The sequence below is a fragment of the Salvelinus alpinus genome, chromosome 39 (genome assembly GCF_045679555.1).
Source record: "Salvelinus alpinus chromosome 39, SLU_Salpinus.1, whole genome shotgun sequence".
NCBI classification, from domain to species: Eukaryota; Metazoa; Chordata; class Actinopteri; order Salmoniformes; family Salmonidae; genus Salvelinus; species Salvelinus alpinus.
In genome coordinates this window covers 8550712-8575739 of record NC_092124.1, presented here as the reverse complement: position 1 = coordinate 8575739, position 25028 = coordinate 8550712, and the positions used below count along the sequence as shown (strand labels likewise).

At 42.0% G+C, this 25028-nt stretch overlaps 2 protein-coding genes and 2 long non-coding RNA genes across 6 annotated transcripts in view; 1 reads left to right on the top strand and 3 right to left on the bottom strand.

The window, feature by feature from the left end:
- Positions 1-25028, bottom strand: part of LOC139566744 (uncharacterized) — a 324355-nt gene that overhangs the window by 237907 nt on the left and 61420 nt on the right. The gene's annotated exons all lie outside the window — the stretch shown is intronic.
- On the bottom strand, positions 3237-4265 carry LOC139566815 (uncharacterized). The gene is made up of 2 exons (XR_011673157.1): positions 4002-4265; positions 3237-3447 (listed from the first exon to the last, which is right to left on the bottom strand). It is a non-coding gene; the product is annotated as an uncharacterized lncRNA (long non-coding RNA).
- Positions 4282-23692, top strand: LOC139566809 (uncharacterized). Of its 3 annotated transcripts, none has more exons than XR_011673150.1 (6): positions 4282-4556; positions 10127-10253; positions 13653-13826; positions 18702-18806; positions 19822-19876; positions 22281-23692. It is a non-coding gene; the product is annotated as an uncharacterized lncRNA (long non-coding RNA). The 3 variants fall into 3 exon arrangements; XR_011673151.1 differs by lacking the exon at positions 4282-4556 and adding an exon at positions 7926-9679 and having other exon boundaries at positions 18699-18806; XR_011673149.1 differs by lacking the exon at positions 4282-4556 and adding an exon at positions 7930-9679 and having other exon boundaries at positions 19822-23692.
- LOC139566760 (uncharacterized) overlaps positions 22118-25028 on the bottom strand; it is a 13470-nt gene continuing 10559 nt past the window's right edge. Inside the window, exon 6 of the mRNA XM_071388052.1 lies at positions 22118-23247. Coding sequence (XP_071244153.1) covers positions 22208-23247 — 1040 coding nt within the window. The 3' untranslated portion in view covers positions 22118-22207. The remainder of the gene's footprint in view (positions 23248-25028) is intronic.

The following is a 25028-nucleotide window of genomic DNA, read 5'->3' as shown; positions in this document are numbered from 1 at the left end:
CATGTTATGATAGCTTATAGACAGTAGTATGCAAATTTATGGACAAAGTTCCAATATTAAGATTTTGGAATAACATTTCTAGGGTTTATTTGCTGGTAATTGGAAACACGTCCCTTTCGAATTTCGTCCCCCATTCCTAAACACATCCATCCTATAGTGTAGGTTTTGAAGATTCATAATCTATGCTTGTAGTCATCAGAAGAAGATTGAGGAACGGTTGGTGGACCCTAGAAGTACAAGCCCCCACGCCATTCTCCAACCTCTGAAATGTTGTCTTTGATGTGTACATTTTGAAGTAGCCCTTAACATGTATTCTCTGTCTGTCTGGTAGAGTAGTGGTTATGGTGTTTGCTCCCCAAACCAGAGCTTGAGAGGTCAAATCCAGGGAGAGCAATTTTTAGACAGCCATTTTTGATGTTGCCTTTTGTGGGCATGAAAGAGCTAACTTGAGGTGTGTAGGGGGGTAGAGGGTAGTTCCCATCAAATAGCAAGAAATGAAGTGACACCTTGTGTAGAATGTCCTTTAATAGAGTTGTGATAACATATTATGTCGTGGAGTAACAATATAATCCTTGTCTGCAAAAGCCAACTTTTACCTGGGGGCATGCTTTGTAGACCATTCAAAGGCGTTCCGATACCTTGTCCCCAAGACAAAACCCACATGTTATGATAGCTTATAGACAGTAGTATGCAAATTTATGGACAAAGTTCCAATATTAAGATTTTGGAATAACATTTCTAGGGTTTATTTGCTGGTAATTGGAAACACGTCCCTTTTCGAATTTCGTCCCCCATTCCTAAACACATCCATCCTATAGTGTAGGTTTTGAAGATTCATAATCTATGCTTGTAGTCATCAGAAGAAGATTGAGGAACGGTTGGTGGACCCAAGAAGTACAAGCCCCCACGCCATTCTCCAACCTCTGAAATGTTGTCTTTGATGTGTACATTTTGAAGTAGCCCTTAACATGTATTCTCTGTCTGTCTGGTAGAGTAGTGGTTATGGTGTTTGCTCCCCAAACCAGAGCTTGAGAGGTCAAATCCAGGGAGAGCAATTTTTAGACAGACATTTTTGATGTTGCCTTTTGTGGGCATGAAAGAGCTAACTTGAGGTGTGTAGGGGGGTAGAGGGTAGTTCCCATCAAATAGCAAGAAATGAAGTGACACCTTGTGTAGAATGTCCTTTAATAGAGTTGTGATAACATATTATGTCGTGGAGTAACAATATAATCCTTGTCTGCAAAAGCCAACTTTTACCTGGGGGCATGCTTTGTAGACCATTCAAAGGCGTTCCGATACCTTGTCCCCAAGACAAAACCCACATGTTATGATAGCTTATAGACAGTAGTATGCAAATTTATGGACAAAGTTCCAATATTAAGATTTTGGAATAACATTTCTAGGGTTTATTTGCTGGTAATTGGAAACACGTCCCTTTCGAATTTCGTCCCCCATTCCTAAACACATCCATCCTATAGTGTAGGTTTTGAAGATTCATAATCTATGCTTGTAGTCATCAGAAGAAGATTGAGGAACGGTTGGTGGACCCAAGAAGTACAAGCCCCCACGCCATTCTCCAACCTCTGAAATGTTGTCTTTGATGTGTACATTTTGAAGTAGCCCTTAACATGTATTCTCTGTCTGTCTGGTAGAGTAGTGGTTATGGTGTTTGCTCCCCAAACCAGAGCTTGAGAGGTCAAATCCAGGGAGAGCAATTTTTAGACAGCCATTTTTGATGTTGCCTTTTGTGGGCATGAAAGAGCTAACTTGAGGTGTGTAGGGGGGTAGAGGGTAGTTCCCATCAAATAGCAAGAAATGAAGTGACACCTTGTGTAGAATGTCCTTTAATAGAGTTGTGATAACATATTATGTCGTGGAGTAACAATATAATCCTTGTCTGCAAAAGCCAACTTTTACCTGGGGGCATGCTTTGTAGACCATTCAAAGGCGTTCCGATACCTTGTCCCCAAGACAAAACCCACATGTTATGATAGCTTATAGACAGTAGTATGCAAATTTATGGACAAAGTTCCAATATTAAGATTTTGGAATAACATTTCTAGGGTTTATTTGCTGGTAATTGGAAACACGTCCCTTTCGAATTTCGTCCCCCATTCCTAAACACATCCATCCTATAGTGTAGGTTTTGAAGATTCATAATCTATGCTTGTAGTCATCAGAAGAAGATTGAGGAACGGTTGGTGGACCCAAGAAGTACAAGCCCCCACGCCATTCTCCAACCTCTGAAATGTTGTCTTTGATGTGTACATTTTGAAGTAGCCCTTAACATGTATTCTCTGTCTGTCTGGTAGAGTAGTGGTTATGGTGTTTGCTCCCCAAACCAGAGCTTGAGAGGTCAAATCCAGGGAGAGCAATTTTTAGACAGCCATTTTTGATGTTGCCTTTTGTGGGCATGAAAGAGCTAACTTGAGGTGTGTAGGGGGGTAGAGGGTAGTTCCCATCAAATAGCAAGAAATGAAGTGACACCTTGTGTAGAATGTCCTTTAATAGAGTTGTGATAACATATTATGTCGTGGAGTAACAATATAATCCTTGTCTGCAAAAGCCAACTTTTACCTGGGGGCATGCTTTGTAGACCATTCAAAGGCGTTCCGATACCTTGTCCCCAAGACAAAACCCACATGTTATGATAGCTTATAGACAGTAGTATGCAAATTTATGGACAAAGTTCCAATATTAAGATTTTGGAATAACATTTCTAGGGTTTATTTGCTGGTAATTGGAAACACGTCCCTTTTCGAATTTCGTCCCCCATTCCTAAACACATCCATCCTATAGTGTAGGTTTTGAAGATTCATAATCTATGCTTGTAGTCATCAGAAGAAGATTGAGGAACGGTTGGTGGACCCAAGAAGTACAAGCCCCCACGCCATTCTCCAACCTCTGAAATGTTGTCTTTGATGTGTACATTTTGAAGTAGCCCTTAACATGTATTCTCTGTCTGTCTGGTAGAGTAGTGGTTATGGTGTTTGCTCTCCAAACCAGAGCTTGAGAGGTCAAATCCAGGGAGAGCAATTTTTAGACAGACATTTTTGATGTTGCCTTTTGTGGGCATGAAAGAGCTAACTTGAGGTGTGTAGGGGGGTAGAGGGTAGTTCCCATCAAATAGCAAGAAATGAAGTGACACCTTGTGTAGAATGTCCTTTGGTGGTAAAGTATCAGTGATAAAAGTATAAATTATTTGACCTTCCATATTATTAAAAACCAGACAGCACAACTTTCTTGTTTGTTTATTTAAGTAATAGCCATGGGAACATTCCAACATTCAGACATAATTTACAAACAAATCATGTGTTTAGTAAGTCCGCTAGATCAGATGCAGTAGGAATGACCAGGGATGTTCTCTTGATAAGTGTGTGATTTGGACCATTTTCCTGTCCGGCTTAGCATTCGAAATGAAACAAGTACTTTTGGGTGCCAGGGAAACTGTACGGAGTAAAAAAATAAATATTTTCTTTAGAAATGTAGTGAAGTAAAATCAAAAGTTGTAAAGAAACAGAAAGAGTAAAAGTACAGATACAAAAAAACACAGATATAAACGGAATGTAGTGGAGTACTTTAAATACATTTTTGTTAAGTAATTTACACCACTGGACTTGAAAGGAACACCTCAATTACCTCGACTAACCGGGGCCCCGACACATTGACTCTGTACCGGTACCCCATGTATATAGCCTCGCTATTTTTATTTTACTGCTGCTCTTTATTTATTTGTAACTTTTATTTCTTAATTAACCAACAATTTCCTTTTTAGAAAAATATGTGTTAAGGGCTTGTAAGTCAGCATTTCACTATAAGGTCTACATATGTAGTATTCGGCGCATGTGACAATTAGATTTGTTACACATAAAAACATGTTGTGAACCTGGTGTGACATTATTGAAGCCGTGCTGACACCTAGTGGACATCAAGAGGACCTACACTACACACGCATATACACACACACTATAACCTTAAAACAGATAGGATGCTTTACATACGTTGCTCTTTTTTATTAGACACTAATATATATGTCCAATAAACAGACGTTCAAAAGTCGCAATGTAAAGCAAAAACGACTGGAAAGTTCTTCAAAAGCAGCTGTAGTGAATCAAGCATCCTGGGGTTACCTGAAATAGGTCAAAGTATATATTTGAAATGTTCTAATTAATTTAATCTTTATTTAACTAGGCAAGATGAACTCAACAACACAACACAGACACAGTTTACCTGCTATGTCTGGGAAACAGGATTAACACCGAAAGAACTTGGCAAAATACAATGCATATTTCTGTACTACGAGTAGGTATATACAGTATCATCGGTAACAATTGTGTACAAGCCACCTAGCTAATAAAATACTGGGGCTTGCGGTCATTAGTTACATTTCAACCACAGCGATTCCCCAATTGAGGCGCAACAGAGTTCACCGGGGAATGCAGGAACACCGGAAATAATAACTAAACCAACGAACGAGAAATGGCGGAGGCTACCAGAACGAAGAGAGACATTTTTTCCGAGTTAAAAACGTAATTACAGAGCTCACTCCCAACCCGGTATGTCATTCTACTGTTATACGACTGTATGCGTTGTTTGTTGGCAACCTTGATATTTACGGAGTTTTTGGAACGGATTCCTGTTGGAACGTTCCACAAATTATACCCACCCTTTATTCACACCCTGGAACTCAAAATATAACTAATTTAACAGCACAGTATCACATACTTACCCCCGGTAGTCTTTAATTCGCGTTGTAGTCATGACTTTGTTGACATTATCTAGTTAACGCTAGCTGCTAACTGTATGGATGTTGACCGTAGCAGAAATCTGTAAACTCGTAGAGGAAGACTATGTAATGTTACGTTTAGAAATAAATCAAAGTCAGAAAGAAAAAAGGGCATTTCGGAGAAAACTACAGCTACTGGAACTGAAGTTGGCTCGGGAGCGCGCAGAGGATAATGCAAGAGCGCGTCCTCACGAGTCATCCCTGTAGTGCCAAGATCCACGTCCGATGCAGGGGAATGGCAAGATGAACATTTAGCTGAGTCTGATTTATTGCATTTCCTATTATTTACTAAATGAAACATGGCAAATGGGGGTGGTGTGAGCATGCGGGTCTGGGCAGAGGAGATGTAGTCTTTGTTTGTGTGCGTCTGTCTGTAAGTTGTTGTTCGTATGTGTATGTTTGTATTTGGTGTTTAAAAAACGGGGGGGAAAGATATATAAACAGTATCAAGAAGTTGTTGTGAAGTGCTCAAAGAGGTCTGGAGGGCCGCACTGAATTAAAAAAAATATTTCCTTGCTGTCAAAATTAACAAAAAATAGTCCTCTATCCATCGTTTTTGGATGCAACCTGACTATCTTTCATTTCGGTGATTAAATCAAATCAAATGTATTTGTCACATACACATGGTTAGCAGATGTTTATGCAAGTGTAGCGAAATGCTTGTGCTTCTAGTTCCGACCATGCAGTAATATCTAACAAGTAATATAACCTAACAATTCCACAACAACTACCTTATACACACAAGTGTAAAGGAATGAATACGAATATGTACATAAAAATATATAAATGAGTGATGGCCGAACAGCATAGGCAAGATGCAGTAGGAGGTACAGAGTACAGTATATACATATGAGATGAGTAATGTAGGGTATGAAAACATTATATGAAGTGGCATTGTTTTAAAGTGGCTAGTGATACAATACATCAAGATGGCAAGATGCAGTAGATGGTATAGCGTACAGTATATACATATGAGATGAGTAATGTAGGGTATGTACACATTATATATAAAGTGGCTAGTGATAAGTTGATTACATCAATTTTTCCATTATTAAAGTGGCTGGAGTTGAGTCAGTATGTTGGCAGCAGCCACTCAATGTTAGTGATGGCTGTTTAACAGTCTGATGGCCTTGAGATAGCTGTTTTTCAGTCTCTCGGTCCCCGCTTTGATGCACATGTACTGACCATGATAGCGGGGTGAACAGGCAGTGGCTCGGATGGTTGTTGTCCTTGATGATCTTTTTGGCCTTCCTGTGACATCGGGTGGTGTAGGTGTCCTGGAGGGCAGGTAGTTTGCACCTGGTGATGCGTTGTGCAGACCTCACTACCCTCTGGAGAGCCTTCTGGTTATGGGCAGAGCAGCTGCCGTACCAGGCGGCGATACAGCCCGACAGGATGCTCTCGATTGTGCATCTGTAAAAGTTTGTGAGTGTTTTGGTGACAACCCAAATTTCTTCAGCCTCCTGAGGTTGAAGAGGCGTTGCTGCACCTTCTTCAACACGCTGTCTGTGTGGGTGGACCATTTCAGTTTGTCCGTGATGTGTACGCCGAGGAACTTGAAACTCTCCACCCTCTCCACTACTGTCCCGTCAATGTAGATAAGGGGCTGCTCCCTCTGCTGTTTCCTGAAGTCCACGATCATCTCCTTTGTTTTGTTGACGTTGAGTGTGAGGTTATTTTCCTGACACCACAGTCCGAGGGCCAAATCAAATCAAATCAAATCAAATTTTATTAGTCACATACACATGGTTAGCAGATGTTAATGCGAGTGTAGCGAAATGCTTGTGCTTCTAGTTCCGACAATGCAGTAATAACAACAAGTAATCTAACCTAACAATTCCACAACTACTACCTTATACACACAAGTGTAAAGGGATAAAGAATATGTACATAAAGATATATGAATGAGTGATGGTACAGAACGGCATAGGCAAGATGCAGTAGATGGTATAGAGTACGGTATATACATATGAGATGAGTACTGTAGGGTATGTAAACATTATATTAAGTGGCATTGTTTAAAGTGGCTAGTGGTACATTTTTACATAATTTCCATCAATTCCCATTTTTAAAGTGGCTGGAGTTGAGTCAGTATGTTGGCAGCGGCCGCTAAATGTTAGTGGTGGCTGTTTAACAGTCTGATGGCCTTGAGATAGAAGCTGTTTTTCAGTCTCTCGGTCCCTGCTTTGATGCACCTGTACTGACCTCGCCTTCTGGATGATAGCGGGGTGAACAGGCAGTGGCTTGGGTGGTTGTTGTCCTTGATGATCTTTATGGCCTTCCTGTGACATCGGGTGGTGTAGGTGTCCTGGAGGGCAGGTAGTTTGCCCCCGGTGATGCGTTCTGCAGACCTCACTACCCTCTGGAGAGCCTTACGGTTGTGGGCGGAGCAGTTGCCGTACCAGGCGGTGATACAGCCCGACAGGATGCTCTCGATTGTGCATCTGTAGAAGTTTGTGAGTGCTTTTGGTGACAAGCCGAATTTCTTCAGCCTCCTGAGGTTGAAGAGGCGCTGCTGCGCCTTCTTCACAACGCTGTCTGTGTGGGTGGACCAATTCAGTTTGTCCGTGATGTGTACACCGAGGAACTTAAAACTTTCCACCTTCTCCACTACTGACCCGTCGATGTGGATAGGGGGGTGCTCCCTCTGCTGTTTCCTGAAGTCCACAATCATCTCCTTTGTTTTGTTGACGTTGAGTGTGAGGTTATTTTCCTGACACCACACTCCGAGGGCCCTCACCTCCTCCCTGTAGGCCGTCTCGTCGTTGTTGGTAATCAAGCCTACCACTGTAGTGTCATCCGCAAACTTGATGATTGAGTTGGAGGCGTGCATGGCCACGCAGTCGTGGGTGAACAGGGAGTACAGGAGAGGGCTCAGAACGCACCCTTGTGGGGCCCCAGTGTTGAGGATCAGCGGGGTGGAGATGTTGTTACCTACCCTCACCACCTGGGGGCGGCCCGTCAGGAAGTCCAGGACCCAGTTGCACAGGGCGGGGTCGAGACCCAGGGTCTCGAGCTTGATGACGAGTTTGGAGGGTACTATGGTGTTAAATGCTGAGCTGTAATCGATGAACAGCATTCTCACATAGGTATTCCTCTTGTCCAGATGGGTTAGGGCAGTGTGCAGTGTGGTTGCGATTGCGTCGTCTGTGGACCTATTGGGTCGGTAAGCAAATTGGAGTGGGTCTAGGGTGTCCGGTAGGGTGGAGGTGATATGGTCCTTGACTAGTCTCTCAAAGCACTTCATGATGACGGAAGTGAGTGCTACGGGGCGGTAGTCGTTTAGCTCAGTTACCTTAGCTTTCTTGGGAACAGGAACAATGGTGGCCCTCTTGAAGCATGTGGGAACAGCAGACTGGGATAAGGATTGATTGAATATGTCCGTAAACACACCAGCCAGCTGGTCTGCGCATGCTCTGAGGACACGGCTGGGAATGCCGTCTGGGCCTGCAGCCTTGCGAGGGTTAACACGTTTAAATGTTTTACTCACCTCGGCTACAGTGAAGGAGAGCCCGCAGGTTTTGGTAGCGGGCCGTGTCAGTGGCACTGTATTGTCCTCAAAGCGAGCAAAAAAGTTGTTTAATCTGTCTGGGAGCAAGGCATTGTGATTCGCGACGAGGCTGGTTTTCCTTTTGTAGTCCATGATTGGCTGTAGACCCTGCCACATACCTCTCGTGTCTGAGCCGGCGAATTGCGACTCTACTTTGTCTTTATACTGACGCTTAGCTTGTTTGATTGCCTTGCGGAGGGAATAGCTACACTGTTTGTATTCGGTCATGTTTCCGGTCCCTTGCCCTGATTAAAAGCAGTGGTTCGCGCGTTCAGTTTTGTGCGAATGCTGCCATCAATCCACGGTTTCTGGTTGGGGAATGTTTTAATAGACGCTGTGGGTACAACATCACCGATGCACTTGTTAATAAACTCGCACACCGAATCAGCGTATTCATCAATGTTATTGTTCGCCACAATGCGGAACATATCCCAGTCCACGTGATCGAAGAAGTGTGGAATCCGATTGGTCGGACCAGCGTTGAACAGACCTGAGCCCGGGAGCTTCCTGTTTTATTTTCTGTCTATAGGCAGGGAGCAACAAAATGGAGTCGTGGTCAGCTTTTCCGAAGGGAGGGCCTTATATGCGTTGCGGAAGTTAGAATAACAGTGGTCTAGGGTTTTGCCAGCCCTGGTAGTACAATCGATATGCAGATAGAATTTGGGGAGCCTTGTTTTCAGATTAGCCTTGTTAAAATCCCCGGCTACAATAAATGCAGCCTCGGGATATGTGGTTTCCAGTTTACATAGAGTCCAATGAAGTTCTTTCAGGGCCGTCGATGTGTCTGCTTGGGGGGGAATATACACGACTGTGATTATGATCGAAGAGAATTCTCTTGGTAGATAATGTGGTCGGCATTTGATTGTGAGGAATTCTAAGTGAGGTGAACAAAAGGACTTGAGTTCCTGTATGTTGTTATGATCACACCACGTCTCGTTAATCATACGGCATACACCCCCGCCCTTCTTACCAGAGAGATGGTTGTTTCTGTCGGCGCGATGCGTGAAGAAACCAGGTGGCTGTACCAACTCAGATAGCGTGTCTCGAGTGAGCCATGTTTCCGTGAAACAAAGAACGTTACAGTCTCGGATGTCTCTCTGGAATGCTACCCTTGCTCGGATTTCGTCTACCTTGTTGTCAAGAGACTGGACATTGGCGAGTAGTATGCTCGGGAGCGGTGCGCGATGTGCCCGTCTACGGAGCCTGACCAGAAGACCGCTCCGTCTGCCCCTTCTACGGCGCCGTTGTTTTGGGTCGCCGGCTGGGATCCGATCCATTGTCCTGGGTGGTAGGCCAAACAGAGGATCCACTTCGGGAAAGTCGTATTCCTGGTCGTAATGTTGGTGAGTTGACGTTGCTCTTATATCCAATAGTTCCTCCCGACTGTATGTAATATAACCTAAGATTACCTGGGGTAACAATGTAAGAAATAACACATTAAAAAACAAAATACTGCATAGTTTCCTAGGAATGCGAGGCGTTCATGTCTGTCGGCGCCGGAAGTCATTAGACTTGATTATTAACAAGCTGGACACAGTTATGAAACTATGAATGTGGGACCATTATCATTTCTCCACAGTTTTTTTGTTTTAGTAATTGTAAAGTATATTGAGTTTGTACATTTATTTTATTACTGAAACCACCCATGGGCGGATTGGCCGGTTTGCCACCCCTGCTTTACATCCTTGCCAATTCTAGTCAGTGTCAAAACTGCCAATAGTGTACAATATAGCGTTGAGCATTGACAGTACCTAACTTAACCGCCTATTTTCCCCCAATCACTCTCTCAGGTGAAGGACACCTCACTGGAGGCTACAGGAGATTTGTGAAGCCAGCGGGACACAATACATGGAAAGATGACCAATCACTGTTGATGAGGGGAGTGGAACCTCAACCCAGCAAGTTATAGTGATAGAGGTTAGTGTAATAGTATTACATAACATACATTGCTTTAGCACACTCTACCAACCCGGATGTTTTAGCCGTGTCTGAATCCTGGCTTAGAAAGACCACCAAAAATTCAGACATTTTCATCCCCAATTACAAGATTTTCAGACAAGATAGAACGGCCAAAGGGGGCGGTGTTGCAATCTACTGCAAAGACTGCCTGCAGAGTTCTGTTATACTATCCAGGTCTGTTCCCAAACAATTTGAACTTCTACTTTTAAAAATCCACCTCTCTAAAAACAAGTCTCTCACCGTTGCCGCCTGCTATAGACCACCCTCTGCCCCCAGCTGTGCTCTGGACACTATATGTGAACTGATTGCCCCCCATCTATCTTCAGAGCTCGTGCTGCTAGGCGACCTAAATTTGAACATGCTCAACACCCCAGCCACCCTACAATCTAAGCTTGATGCCCTCAATCTCACACAAATTATCAATGAACCTACCAGGTACCACCCCAATTCCGTAAACACGGGTACCCTCATAGATATCATCCTAACAAACTTGCCCTCCAAATACACCTCTGCTGTTTTCAACCAAGATCTCAGCGATCACTGCCTCATTGCCTGCATCCGTAATGGGTCAGCGGTCAAACGACCTCCACTCATCACTGTCAAACGCTCCCTGAAACACTTCAGCGAGCAGGCCTTTCTAATCGACCTGGCCGGGGTATCCTGGAAGGATATTGATCTCATCCCGTCAGTAGAGGATGCCTGGTCATTTTTTAAAAATGCCTTCCTCACCATCTTGAATAAGCATGCCCCATTCAAGAAATTTAGAACCAGGAACAGATATAGCCCTTGGTTCTCTCCTGACCTGACTGCCCTTAACCAACAGAAAAACATCCTATGGCGTTCTGCATTAGCATCGAACAGCCCCCGTGATATGCAACTTTTCAGGGAAGCCAGAAACCAATATACACAGGCAGTTAGAACAGCCAAGGCTAGCTTTTTCAAGCAGAAATTTGCTTCCTGCAACACAAATTCAAAAAAGTTCTGGGACACCGTAAAGTCCATGGAGAATAAGAACACCTCCTCCCAGCTTCCAACCGCTCTGAAGATAGGAAACACTGTCACCACCGACAAATCCACTATAATTGAGAATTTCAATAAGCATTTTTCTACGGCTGGCCATGCTTTCCACCTGGCTACCCCTACCCCGGACAACAGCACTGCCCTCCCCTCTGCTACTCGCCCAAGCTTTCCCCATTTCTCTTTCTCCCAAATACAGTCAGCTGATGTTCTTAATGAGCTGCAAAATCTGGACCCTTACAAATCAGCCGGGCTAGATAATCTGGACCCTTTCTTTCTAAAACTATCTGCTGAAATTGTTGCCACCCCTATTACTAGCCTCTTCAACCTCTCTTTCGTGTCGTCTGAGATCCCCAAAGATTGGAAAGCAGCTGCGGTTATCCCCCTCTTCAAAGGGGGGGACACCCTTGACCCTAACTGCTACAGACCTATATCTATCCTACCCTGCCTTTCTAAGGTCTTCGAAAGCCAAGTTAACAAACAGATTACCGACCATTTCGAATCACACCACACCTTCTCCGCTATGCAATCTGGTTTCAGAGCTGGTCATGGGTGCACCTCAGCCACGCTCAAGGTCATAAACGATATCGTAACCGCCATCGATAGGAAACAATACTGTGCAGCCGTATTCATTGACCTGGCCAAGGCTTTTGACTCTGTCAATCACCACATCCTCATTGGCAGACTCGACAGCCTTGGTTTCTCTAATGATTGCCTCGCCTGGTTCACCAACTACTTCTCTGATCGAGTTCAGTGTGTCAAATCGGAGGGTCTGTTGTCCGGGCCTCTGGCAGTCTCTATGGGGGTGCCACAGGGTTCAATTCTTGGACCGACTCTCTTCTCTGTTTACATCAATGATGTCGCTCTTGCTGCTGGTGATTCTCTGATCCACCTCTACGCAGACGACACTATTCTGTATACTTCTGGCCCTTCTCTTGACACTGTGTTAACAACCCTCCAGGCGAGCTTCAATGCCATACAACTCTCCTTCCGTGGCCTCCAACTGCTCTTAAATACAAGTAAAACCAAATGCATGCTCTTCAACCGATCGCTGCCTGCTCCTGCCCGCCTGTCCAACATCACTACTTTGGACGGCTCTGACTTAGAATATGTGGACAACTACAAATACCTAGGTGTCTGGTTAGACTGTAAACTCTCCTTCCAGACCCACATCAAACATCTCCAATCCAAAGTCAAATCTAGAATTGGCTTCCTATTCCGCAACAAAGCATCCTTTACTCATGCTGCCAAACATACCCTTGTAAAACTGACCATCCTACCAATCCTCGACTTCGGTGATGTCATTTACAAAATAGCCTCCAAAACCCTACTCAATAAATTGGATGCAGTCTATCACAGTGCCATCCGTTTTGTCACCAAAGCCCCATATACTACCCACCACTGCGACCTGTACACTCTCGTTGGCTGGCCCTCGCTTCATACTCGTCGCCAAACCCACTGGTTCCAGGTCATCTACAAGACCCTGCTAGGTAAAGTCCCCCCTTATCTCAGCTCGCTGGTCACCATAGCAGCACCTACCTGTAGCACGCGCTCCAGCAGGTATATCTCTCTAGTCACCCCCAAAACCAATTCTTCCTTTGGACGCCTCTCCTTCCAGTTCTCTGCTGCCAATGACTGGAACGAACTACAAAAATCTCTGAAACTGGAAACACCTATCTCCCTCACTAGCTTTAAGCACCAGCTGTCAGAGCAGCTCATAGATTACTGCACCTGTACATAACCCATCTACAATTTAGCCCAAACAACTACCTCTTTACCTACTGTATTTATTTATTAATTTATTTTGCTCCTTTGCACCCCATTATTTCTGTCTCTACTTTGCACTTTCTTCCACTGCAAACCAACCATTCCAGTGTTTTTTAGTTTTTATTTTACTTGCTGTGTTGTACTCACTTCGCCTCCATAGCCTTTTTATATTTTTATTTATTTATACATATATTTGTTTGCCTTCACCTCCCTTATCTCACCTCACTTGCTCACATTGTATATAGACTTATTTTTTTTCATCTGTATTATTGACTATATGTTTGTTTTACTCCATGTGTAACTATGTGTTGTTGTATGTGTCGAACTGCTTTGCTTTATCTTGGCCAGGTCGCAATTGTAAATGAGAACGTGTTCTCAATTTGCCTACCTGGTTAAATAAAGGTTAAATAAATAAATAAATAAAAAATAAAAATGTCCAGTTTATTTCAGAAAGGCTACCCTCAGCTATTCACTTGCTTACATCTTCATGTATCTGCCATAGGGGAGCTTGTGAGACATTGTTATCCAGTTCAACTCATGCACTGATAATAACCTCCTCTCTTCTTGTGTCAGTCTGCAGATGCAGAGGCTGCAGGTCCTGGGGTCAAGCAGGAGAGGTCTGAAGGAGAGTAGGACCCACGGCACAGCAGAGACATCCAGACTGGAGGGGCTGGAGTGCCCCCTACAGCCACGGAGGACAACACCACCACTCCAGCGCAGCCCAGGACCCGACGCAGCATGATGGAGGTCAGTGGAACGCCGAATGCCACCCTCAAGTCAGAGACAGACAGAGACTTTAATTGTGCTGGAGCGACTGGGCTGAGTATTTACTTTACGGTAACCTGAGCCCGAGGACGGTTCTGTCCCATCTTGACTCAGGTGACGCGTTAAAGATCGTCCTGTTCATATGCTACAGAGATGATACCTGGTGACGTGCCTGTGGGCGTAGATACAGACTAATCCAATGTTAGGGGACTGGAACCAGTACAGTAGTAGTGGATACTCTGAAGGGCGCCTAGATAAGAAAGAGGACGGTCTCAGGGATCGCGACCCAGTGTCCACGTCGATGGCACCTTCCAATTCACATGGTCGCGTCCTTTTCGATCAGGTATTGAACTCAAACAACAGGGCTAGAGCCCAGGCTCAGGGAGGGGGAGCCACATCAGGCAATAGTAAAGAGAAACGGTTCCTCTGCATGTTCTGTAACAAAGGCTTCAGCTGCCCCCAGAAGGTGGCAATCCACCAGAGGGTCCACACAGGGGAGAAACCCTACAGCTGTACCCAGTGTCACATGCGCTTCGCCCAGGCTGGCACCCTGAAGTGGCACCACACAGGGGAGAAAGGTCTTCTGACATTTAGATCAAACCTTGCATTAAAGACAATTGTGCATTTTCATTGTTGTCAACATAAAAGATCTACAGATGCATTTGGAATAACGAGAGTAACTGATTTCAGTGTTGATCCAGGCATTGTGTGATGTATATGGCATATTTAAGGTAAAATGTCTGTTACATATTGTGTTTGTACTGTGTAGGCTATATGATGTTCACAAATGCCTATTTCATTACATCCATTCAACTACTGAATTTTTTTCACAACACTTTTAATGAGAAATAATGCCGTTTATCAAGTTCATGCAGATTTTTAGTTGAGGTGTGTGGTTTTCATATGGTAGTTCTTGTTTAAAAACACGAAATGGGACTTTTCATTGTAAGACTTTCATTGAGACTCTCTTTAGTATACATCACTGATCTCACCCTATTCTGCATACACACCCGACAGCGTTCTATAACCAATACACCACACTTGCTGTACATTGTTTACTCAGGTTTGTCGGATGACTTTTGACCTATCATAGCTGACTCATATTTACCCACACAATCATATTTATGTCCACCATGGTGGGTTTAATGATGATAGGTGTAGCCCTTTCCACTCACAGCCAGTCATCCCATATACTGATTGAAAATGGCAGATGTTTTTTTTCATTGATACGCGCCTAAGTTAGAACGCGGTGGCTATACAGTAACATGCTATACATGACGTCAGGGCTCAGGTTCTCCGGTTCCCATCACTGTATGGGTTTTGACTGACAGCCGTTATAAATTTAAGCACCGTGCAAGACAAGATGCCCCCATCCCTCCCGCTAATTGGGTTACTTTAGCACATTTGTTGTTATCTGAGTGAGGGGAATGCTGGGAATTGAGTCAATGCGTTCTGAAAGATGAGACGTTGAGGATTATAACAACCACTGATGTCATATTAGCAAACCACACACCTGTGAGTCCAAATGTGCACTTCACATTTCCATTTTTGAAAACATGTCATTTACAGTATCAACGTTTATGATCGCTATGTTTGATCCACAGTTACAAGGATGACATGCTTTAAACCCTGGGTTGTCCTGAACACAATGAGCCTGTTTGTCGTACTGTGAAGAACATTAGCCGCACTTGAATACACTCATGACTCCATTCTATGTGCACCAAAATTACAGTCTGTTTGTCTGAAGTACCTTTTGAAAGCCTACCACTGTATTAGCTCATGTTTACAATATAATAAGCTGTCAAATGATGCCCACCTGACCCAGATTGCAATTTATAATGGAACATTTTTGGATTGCGTAAACAACAGTAATTGTGTGATGGTGGGGACGCGGGGCTGTTACAAACAACAAAAAACGACAAGTGTGCTTGCTTCAGTACCTCAATGGCAAAATGCTGAGAAAAGTACAGTAAATGTAAAATGGAATTAGGTCAGGGCCTGTATCCACAAAGCCTCTCAGAGTAGGAGTGCTGATCTAGGATCAGTTTAGTCTTTTAGATCATAATTAATAAGACTATATAGACAGGTGGGAACCTGAGACTCTTTGTGGATACGGGCCCAGGTCTTGGTTCATTTTGTCTTAAGTGTGGGACTATTCCTTTCAATTATCACTAGGGCTGTTGCGGTGACCGTATTACCACCACACCGGCGGTCATGAAGGCGGTCAAATTCCACATGACCGTTTAGTCACGGTAATTAGGCTTCTCCCAGCTCTGATGCTGGTCAATAGTAGCCTACCAAACTTGCTAACTGCCTGGTACTCAGCAGTCTATTGTCCCTCTAATCACTCTGACATCAATGCAAATGTATTCAAAACTCTAATCAAACACTACATGAGAGCCCATGAGCTCATGTTGCACAACATTTCTATAGGCTATGCAATTGCGGGAGAAAACACAGTGATGGCCGCTAATAAAAAGAGGAGGATCCCATCAGCTTTCAATAGGCTGCTATATTTATTTCTCAACTCTCCTAATATTAAGCACATTGCTTATATTTACAACAGGAGTATAGCCTACATGGCTGGCATGAAAATAAACCACGTGAAAAAGCGTCCTCCATTTGCTATTTAAGTGCATAGATGACATGTATTTTTCCCCGGTGCCCCTGTTTTGATACAGGTGCATGATAATGTCCATTCTGAATCAAAACGGATTTCACCCATATATTATTTAGTATATGTAAAGACAAGATTAAATTAAGAATAGTCTGATGAGTGACAATATTAGCCTATCACTTGTGAATGATGCCCAGAATAAGAAACAATGCCTTTTTTTGCGACTTTTTCGAATCATTGTCGCACACCTCATGTAGCCTAGGCCATAAGTCTATATGTTCTAATACGGTTTGTATCACAACTAAAGTGGCCAAATAACTTCTTAAAATTAAGCACATTAATCTGCTTTACAAGGGGTGTAGAGCCTAATTTGCATACATAAGCAATGCGAGAGTTTCAAGTTTGGAGATGATAATTTTCACCATAAAAATGCACCTTTATAATAATAGCACTACATGCATAATTGCATTTGCGTTCACTTTTGATAATGGTGTTTTCCGCTAATGGAACATTCGTGCTTATAGCCTAATACCATGTGCGCATTGCAGCGCTTATAATGTGAATAAATAACCTAATAGTGTATCAACATTTTAAGCTAAACGTTCTGATCTGTTGCGTCAGCCACATTGTGTAAAAAAAATTTTTTGATGCTAGTGGTTGTATTAATTTGGGATCTATCGCATCCCACAACTGTCCCAGACTATGTTTGGAATATTTATTTCTCGCACGGAATAAAATAGGTCGACTTTTGTACTATGGAGGATAGTAGATTGACAAAGGCTAGTGCTTTTGCTGTTCGTTAGGCCTACTCATCTTGTTGGCTGACAAAAAGTAAATGTGGACAGTTCTTCCAACATCTTCAATATGCACCTCGGAATTGAATTAGGATGCGCCCAGTTGCGTCCCCGATGTGTCGGTCTTCACTTGTAGCCTGTGAGAAAGACCCTATCACCTGATGGAGCACGCAGCACTCAGGGAGAAGGGCACAACGGCCACTGGCCACAAAAGGCAAGGATTTTTCTAGGCATTATCAAGTGCTTGTCAAATTGTGAATGAGTGACTGATATAGTGTGTACAGCCTGTGCAAAGAACAAAGCAGAGCTCGTGCCTTTCAAGCAACTTTTAAAAAATCATCATTAAAGTCACATCATGCAGCCTTAAATCTAAATATATAGCCCAACGTTTGTAGGACAACTAAAGTTACACTAATAACGGTAAATTAAGCATAGAGGAACTATTTCTTTGTTAACCGCTCAACACAGAACAGTGCAAATTGTTTGGAGAAAATATCCTTTCTATTTCAGGACCTAACATAAGGACATGCTATTCTGTTCTTTGAAATAGACTACATTTCCTTCATATCATGTTTCTTTAGACCTGTCTATAATAAATAATGGATTTATTGTGACGGTGTAGGCTATATTACATGGATTTATTAGACTTTTTAAAATGTAGATGTTCCAAAGGTCTGCATCAGTGGCTTGTAGGCTTTGTGTGGAAGCCAGGAGATGCTAAATGTGTTTATGTTAATTACCGTGAGACAGACAGTTATGTGCTTGATAATCACCGGCTGACGAAATTTAGTCACCACCACAGCCCTAATTATCACACCGTTAAAGAGTGTCAAGTAATCAAATCAACTAACATGTTTGCATAGTACTCATAGCAATCCCTCATTGCCCAATGAGGGCATACCACCCTGCATACCACTGCTGGCTTGCTTCTGAAGCTAAGCAGGGTTGGTCCTGGTCAGTCCCTGGATGGGAGACCAGGTGCTGCTGGAAGTGGTGTTGGAGGGCCAGTAGGAGGCACTCTTTCCTCTGGTCTAAACAAAGATCCCAATGCCCCAGGGCAGTGATTGGGGACACTGCTCTGTGTAGGGTGCTGTCTTTCGGATGGGACGTTAAACGGGTGTCCTGACTCTGAGGTCATTAAAGATCCCATGGCACTTATCGTAAGAGTAGGGGTGTTAACCCCGGTGTCCTGGCTAAATTCCCAATCTGGCCCTCAACCATCACGGTCACCTAATAATCCCCAGTTTACAATTGGCTCATTCATCCCCCTCCTCTCCCCTGTAACTATTCCCCAGGTCGTTGCTGCAAATGAGAACGTGTTCTCAGTCAACTTACCTGGTAAAATAACGGTAAAATAAAAAAATCAGAAGATGCTCCATAGCAGGGTGCTCATATCAGATTTCTTAATCCAACATCCTCTCACTCTGTATCTCTTACTGTCAGTAGACATGGAGGATGGGACGTCTGATCTGCTGCTAGTCCAAGAGGAGGCAATAGAAGACGGACCAGAGAGCGTTGATCTGCTGAGTGTACTAAAGATGGGGGAGCAAGGTAAGGGAGAAATACATATAGCCTACATACAGTAATAGATCTTCAATGGGAATAGTGATGCACCTGGCTATTATTTTTTCTTCATTCATGAATTTGAAATCAATCAAACCTACAGTGCCTTCAGAAAGTATTCAACTACACCCATTGACTTTTTCCAAATGTTGTTGTGTTACAACACGAATTTAAAATTGACTAAATTTACAGATTTTTGTCACTGATCTACACACAATACCCCATAATATACACTACCGTTCAAAAGTTTGGGGTCACTTAGAAATGTCCTTGTTATTGAAAGAAAAGCTCATTTTTGTCCATTAAAATAACATCAGATTGATCATAAATGCATTGTTAATGTTGTGAATAACTATTGTAGCTTGAAACGGCAGATTTTTTATGGAATATTTGGGTCTATAATCAGCAGGGGACTCTCCAGATTTAGCGTACAGAGGCCCATTATTAGCAACCATCACTCCTGTGTTCCAATGGCACGTTGTTAGCTAATCCAAGTTTATCATTTTAAAAAGGCTAATTGATCATTAGAAAACCCTTTTGCAATTATGTTAGCATAATTGAAATTATCATTAGAAAATCCTTTTGCAATTATGTTAGCACAGGTAACACAATTTCTAACTCAGCCCATAACTTTTGGATGTCATAGCATGTCCAGAAAGCATGGATTAGAGTCATTTGTGAATTTTGTCTCTTGCATAATACATTTTATCGATTCGTTTATTCTGGATTAAGTGTACATTTGTTAACTGTAATTTCATTAGTTATGCACCAACATTCCCTCCATCTTGTGCCAACATCAGTTCTTTTTAAGTCTTGGTTTCAATAGTTTATATTTGTTTCTAAGAGATTTTCAGGTGGATATGCTCTCTGCAAGGTTTTGTATATCTTATCTTATCATATGAACACCCTTTTCTGACTCAAATAAGATTCCCTCAAGGTTTCTCTGATATCCCAAACATTATTGTGATATGTAACTTAAGTTTCTTTTTAATTCCGTCAACAGGATGGGGGAGAGAGGACATCCCTGTATTGTGCCCTTTTTAAAGCAATTTCATCAGGTAATGTATAATTTTTTATTTAAATGTATTATTTCAGCTGGAAAATTGAAAGCTTCCAAAGTTTTGAATAGAATATGCCATTTAAGACGGTCGAAAGCCTTTTCGGCATCAACAGCCATTATTGATAAATCTTTATCTAGTTTTTTTGCGTATTGTATTAAACATGTCCTTGTATTTGTTTGTCTATTTTCAATAAACCCTGTTTGTTTGATGTATCAAGTCTGGTAAGACTTTTGCCATGCTAATGCTTATAAGCATTTGCTATTATTGTATTGTCACAATTTATTGAACTTTTGGGTCTATAATCAGCAGGGGACTCTCCAGATTTTCCTGGTTTTAATATAACTGAAATAACAGTTTGATACATGGAACTAAGACGTACTGAGTGACGAGTGTTGTCATTTGTGTAAATAGGTGTATTTTGCCCTAAAATTGAGCTTTTCTCCATGCTAATGTTTTAATAGTATCCAATATTTATTTTTGGGTGATCTCTGTTTTTAGTGATTGTTTTGACTGCTGATAATTGCTTCAGGGTTCTTGAGTCTAAAGCTATAGGATCCGTCCAACTGTTGTTTAATTCTGATTTATATACATTTTCATAGAAGATTTAAAAATTGTCATTAATCACAGTTTCTAATTACCACATGAATGTAGTGTTTTGTGAGAGCTGCCAGATAATGGCAAATAAATTTGGTAACTAAGTAGTATGCTTTATTTGAGTTTAACCTGTAGTTGTTAGCTCTCTTCAAAAGTAAAAGATCGTATTCCTAATTAAGTTCAGAAATGTCTTTCTTGTGTTCCTTGTAAAGACTTCTATGAGCTTTTTCTAAGATAGAAATTAAATGAGAAAAAAAAAAAATCACAAAATCAGATTTCATTTTTGCCGAGTATGAGATTATCATTCCCCTAATGTATGCCTTAAAGGCATCCCAAATTATATTGGGGGTTGGCTTTTCTTTGTCTGCTATTTCTAAATTTGTAATGGTTTCATTTAGGTATTTAATACATTCCGGGTCCAGAAGATGCACTCTGTTCATTCTACAGATTCTGTCGCTAAGTGTATTTTCTGTTGGTGTAATTAGGCATGATACCGGACAACGATCCGATATCACTATATCGTGCATTTTTGGGAATAAAAATGGTAAATTCTTGAATAGCTTTTCTTACTTTGAGAAAAAAAAAGTAAGTCTTAGTTGGGAATAGTAATCTCTAGGTGTCCTGTAAATTATTTGTAGCGATGACATATTCCAACCACCCGAGCCACTGCCTGTTCACCCCGCTATCATCCAGAAGGCGAGGTCAGTACAGGTGCATCAAAGCAGTGACTAAGAGACAGCTTCTATCTCAAGGCCATCAAACTGTTAAACAGCCACCACTAACATTGAGTGGCTGCTGCTATACATGTAAAAAATGTAATCACTAGCCACTTTAAACAATGCCACTTAATATAATGTTTACATACCCTACATTACTCATCTCATATGTATATACTGTACTCGATACCATCTACTGCATCTTGCCTATGCCGTTCTGTACCATCACTAATTCATATATTTTTATGTACATATTCTTCATCCCTTTACACTTGTGTGTATAAGGTAGCTGTTGTGAAATTGTTAGGTTAGATTACTCGTTGGTTATTACTGCATTGTCGGAACTAGAAGCACAAGCATTTCGCTACACTCGCATTAACATCTGCATGTGACAAATAACATTTGATTTGATTTGATATTCCAGCCTCTTTGGAGGCTCCCTAAATTTGCCTTTTTTATTACTATGTCTGTCAATCTTATCGAAATTGTAATGTGGGTCACCTGCCGTAAAAAAAGTTCCTGTCTGGATTTGATCTAATATAGCTTGCATTCTATCTAAAAGCACCAGATTTGCCCCTGATACAAACAAAATCGCGAGCTTTGGTTCGATCTGAATGTTTCTTAAAAATTGTGTTATTGATATAGCATTGTTCTGTTCAATGTTCTCTACCTATTTAGTACTCTTAATAACCCAATTCATGTTGTTTAGTTAAAAAGAATACAAGATAAAAATAGATGACACCATTCAAACCAATGAGGGTTCAGAAATGTAAAGCCAATTATCTCAGAACCATCTTTTTGCAGATAGAACCTTATAGTCCTAAACTCTCAATATATAACATACTTTTTAGACTTAAGTCATATATGTCACACAATGTCTGGATGAAATATTCTACCCAGGAATATTCAACACTGAAATCTGTGGGTCTTTTCTGCTGACAACAATGAAAATGTATATTTGTCTTTAATGCTGGGCTTGATCTAAATGTCAGAAGCTATCCAGGGGAATGGTTACTTTTTATGTTAGAGTGGAATGTTTTTTCTGCTGGTGCATCCTGAGGTTGCTCCTCTCTGATAACCTCTTCCCGCAGTGCGTACTGGCGAATGGCCTCTCTCCCGTGTGGACCTTCAGGTGCATCTTCAGCTGGTCCTGGCGGGAGAACCTCTTCTCACACTGGGGGCAGCTGTAGGGTTTCTCCCCTGTGTGGACCCTCTGGTGCCTCTTCAGGTGACCAGCCTGGGCGAAGCGCATGTGACACTGGGTACAGCTGAAGGGTTTCACCCCTGTGTGGACTCTCAGGTGCCTCTTCAGGCTGAAGGAGTGAGAGAAACTGGCCCGGCACAGGTGGCAGCTGAATTGTTTCTCCCCCGTGTGCACCCTCTGGTGAATCTCCACCTGTTGGGGAAAACTGAAGGCTTTCCCACAAAACGAACACGGGAAGCGCTTCTCTTTGACGCCACCACCTTTACTGATTCTGTCTCCACTACTGTCATTTGTCAATGGGCTTGTGTAGCTATTTAGTGATGAGGCACTGGCACTGTCTGAGGTCTGGTTTAACATAAGGTGAGTGTGAGGAGAACGAAGGCCAGGGAGTGTCATCGCAGGGTCCATATTACAGTTGATAGATCCTATAGAAGGCAGACTGAAGGAAGCACCTGTTAGGGGGTTAACCTGAGGCGCCACCAATGTCTCTGAATCACAATTATAGGAGCAGGACGGAGCATCGTAAGCCAAGTCTGTACTCTCCCGCCGCATATGTTCACTTTCCTGTCCCCGCAGACCAAATCTACGCCTCGCCCTGGTCTCAGCCAGTCTGTTGTCATGGAGATTATGTTCAGATGTTGTTTTGGGTTCGACTGTCTGTTTCTGGTTGTGGTTAACAGTGTTGTTCCCCAGCCCAGAGTTGAGGATGCTGTCCCATCCCCTGACCTCCACTATGTCACCTCTGGTCCAGGCCTGCTCTGTGATGTTGTTCACTGGGCCCTTGGCTGCACCAGTCTGGGTCTGGGATTCCAAAATCGCCACCCAGTCTCCTCTGTTAGCCTCCAGCCAACCACCTACAGGAAGAGTTTAGAAAATAGACTTTACAAACACGGCAGAGAGAACTCTACATATGGAATTTTTTTTTGTCAATTACAATGTGTTTTTGTATGTAAACATAAGTTAAATTGATTTCATTAAAGAAAAACCAATAGCCACTATTCCCATTGAAGATCTAATACTGTTTGTAGGCTATATGTGGGTATTTCTATTAACTACTTGTTACAGCTGTTGATAAGTCACTGATAATAATCAGACCATTTTTTAAATGTCATTACATTAAGATAAGGGGGGAACATAGCTCTATATTCAATATAATTCACAAGTTCATTTAAAACCTGTTTAACCATTCTCATGGTGAGTGTCTTAATGGATTACTTTTCTGTTCTTGCATTTATGGCTGTGTAAGTTGTTGTATCATATATTAAGCATTAATCAGTTCAATTATACTTTAAACTTGAACCCTGTAAGATCTACCTTGATCTAGCTGTCGGACAGTTTTTTTTAAATGCAGTGTAACTACATAACATTTTGTGCCTCCTTACACTGAGTATAGGGTTAGGAACATTGCTCTTTCCATGACAGACTGACCAGGTGAATCCAGGTGAAAGAGCTATGATCCCTTATTGATGTCACTTGCTAAATCCACTTCAATCAGTGTAGATGAAAGAGAGGAAACAAGTTAAACAAGGATTTTTAAACCACGAGACAATTGGGACATGGATTGTGTATGTGTGCAATTCAGATGGTGAATGGGCAAGTCAAAAGATTTAAGTGCCTTTGAACCGGGTATAGTAGTAGGTGCCAGGCGTAGGGCTGTGGCGGTCATGAAATTGTGTCAGCCTGCGATTGTCATGCAAATAACTGCAGGTCTCACGGTAATTGACAGTTAATTAACATAAACACCTTTAGCATTTCCTGGCATCCACTGATCCATTTAATATAGCCTACACCACAATAAATCCATTATTTATTTTAGACGGGTCTAAATAAACATGATATGTAGAAAATTTAGCCTATTTCAGAAGAACAGAATAGCATATTCTGAGTTGTCTATTTGTTAGGTCTATGCCATATGGCTGTGGGCTACACTAGTTAATTTAGCAGACAAGATTTGCTTTGAATTCCATGGCATTATTTCATATCATTTAATAGTATGAAGAATACAATTGAACAAATAATAAAAAGGATATTTTCTCCAAACGATTCCCGAGGGAGTGCGCACATGCGGCTTCTGTGTTGAGTGGTTAACAAAGAAACTGGTCCTCCTATCTGCTTAATTTAGAGACATTTATGCAACTTCAGTTGTGATACAAAAATTAGGCTATACGTTAACATATTGTATACATTCTAGCGCATGATGTGACTAATGACGATTTGAAAAAAGTCGCATTAAAGGCATGAGCTCTGCTCCGTTTCTTGCGCAGGCTGTACACTTCATCATCTCTCATTCACTATTTGACAAGCACTTGATAATATTCTCACCCATCAGACTATTCTTAATTTAATCTGGTCTTTACATATATTGTTGAGTCTGTGAAAAGTAGAGGCCAAGCCAGGCATATCTCAATATTTCAAAATACAATCGCGGGAAAACATCGTTTAGAAAGCAAATTGTTATTGCTGTAAAGAGAAGACAATGAAAAGACTAATCTGTCTTTAAATTATCAAAATTCTCAATTTCATTGAACGAACAGTATAGCCAGTATATCTTATTGGCACCAACTGATATAACCGGCAATATCCCCGGTGAGTGCGCACTGCGCATATTCACTATTTATCATTGTTGGGTCAGTGC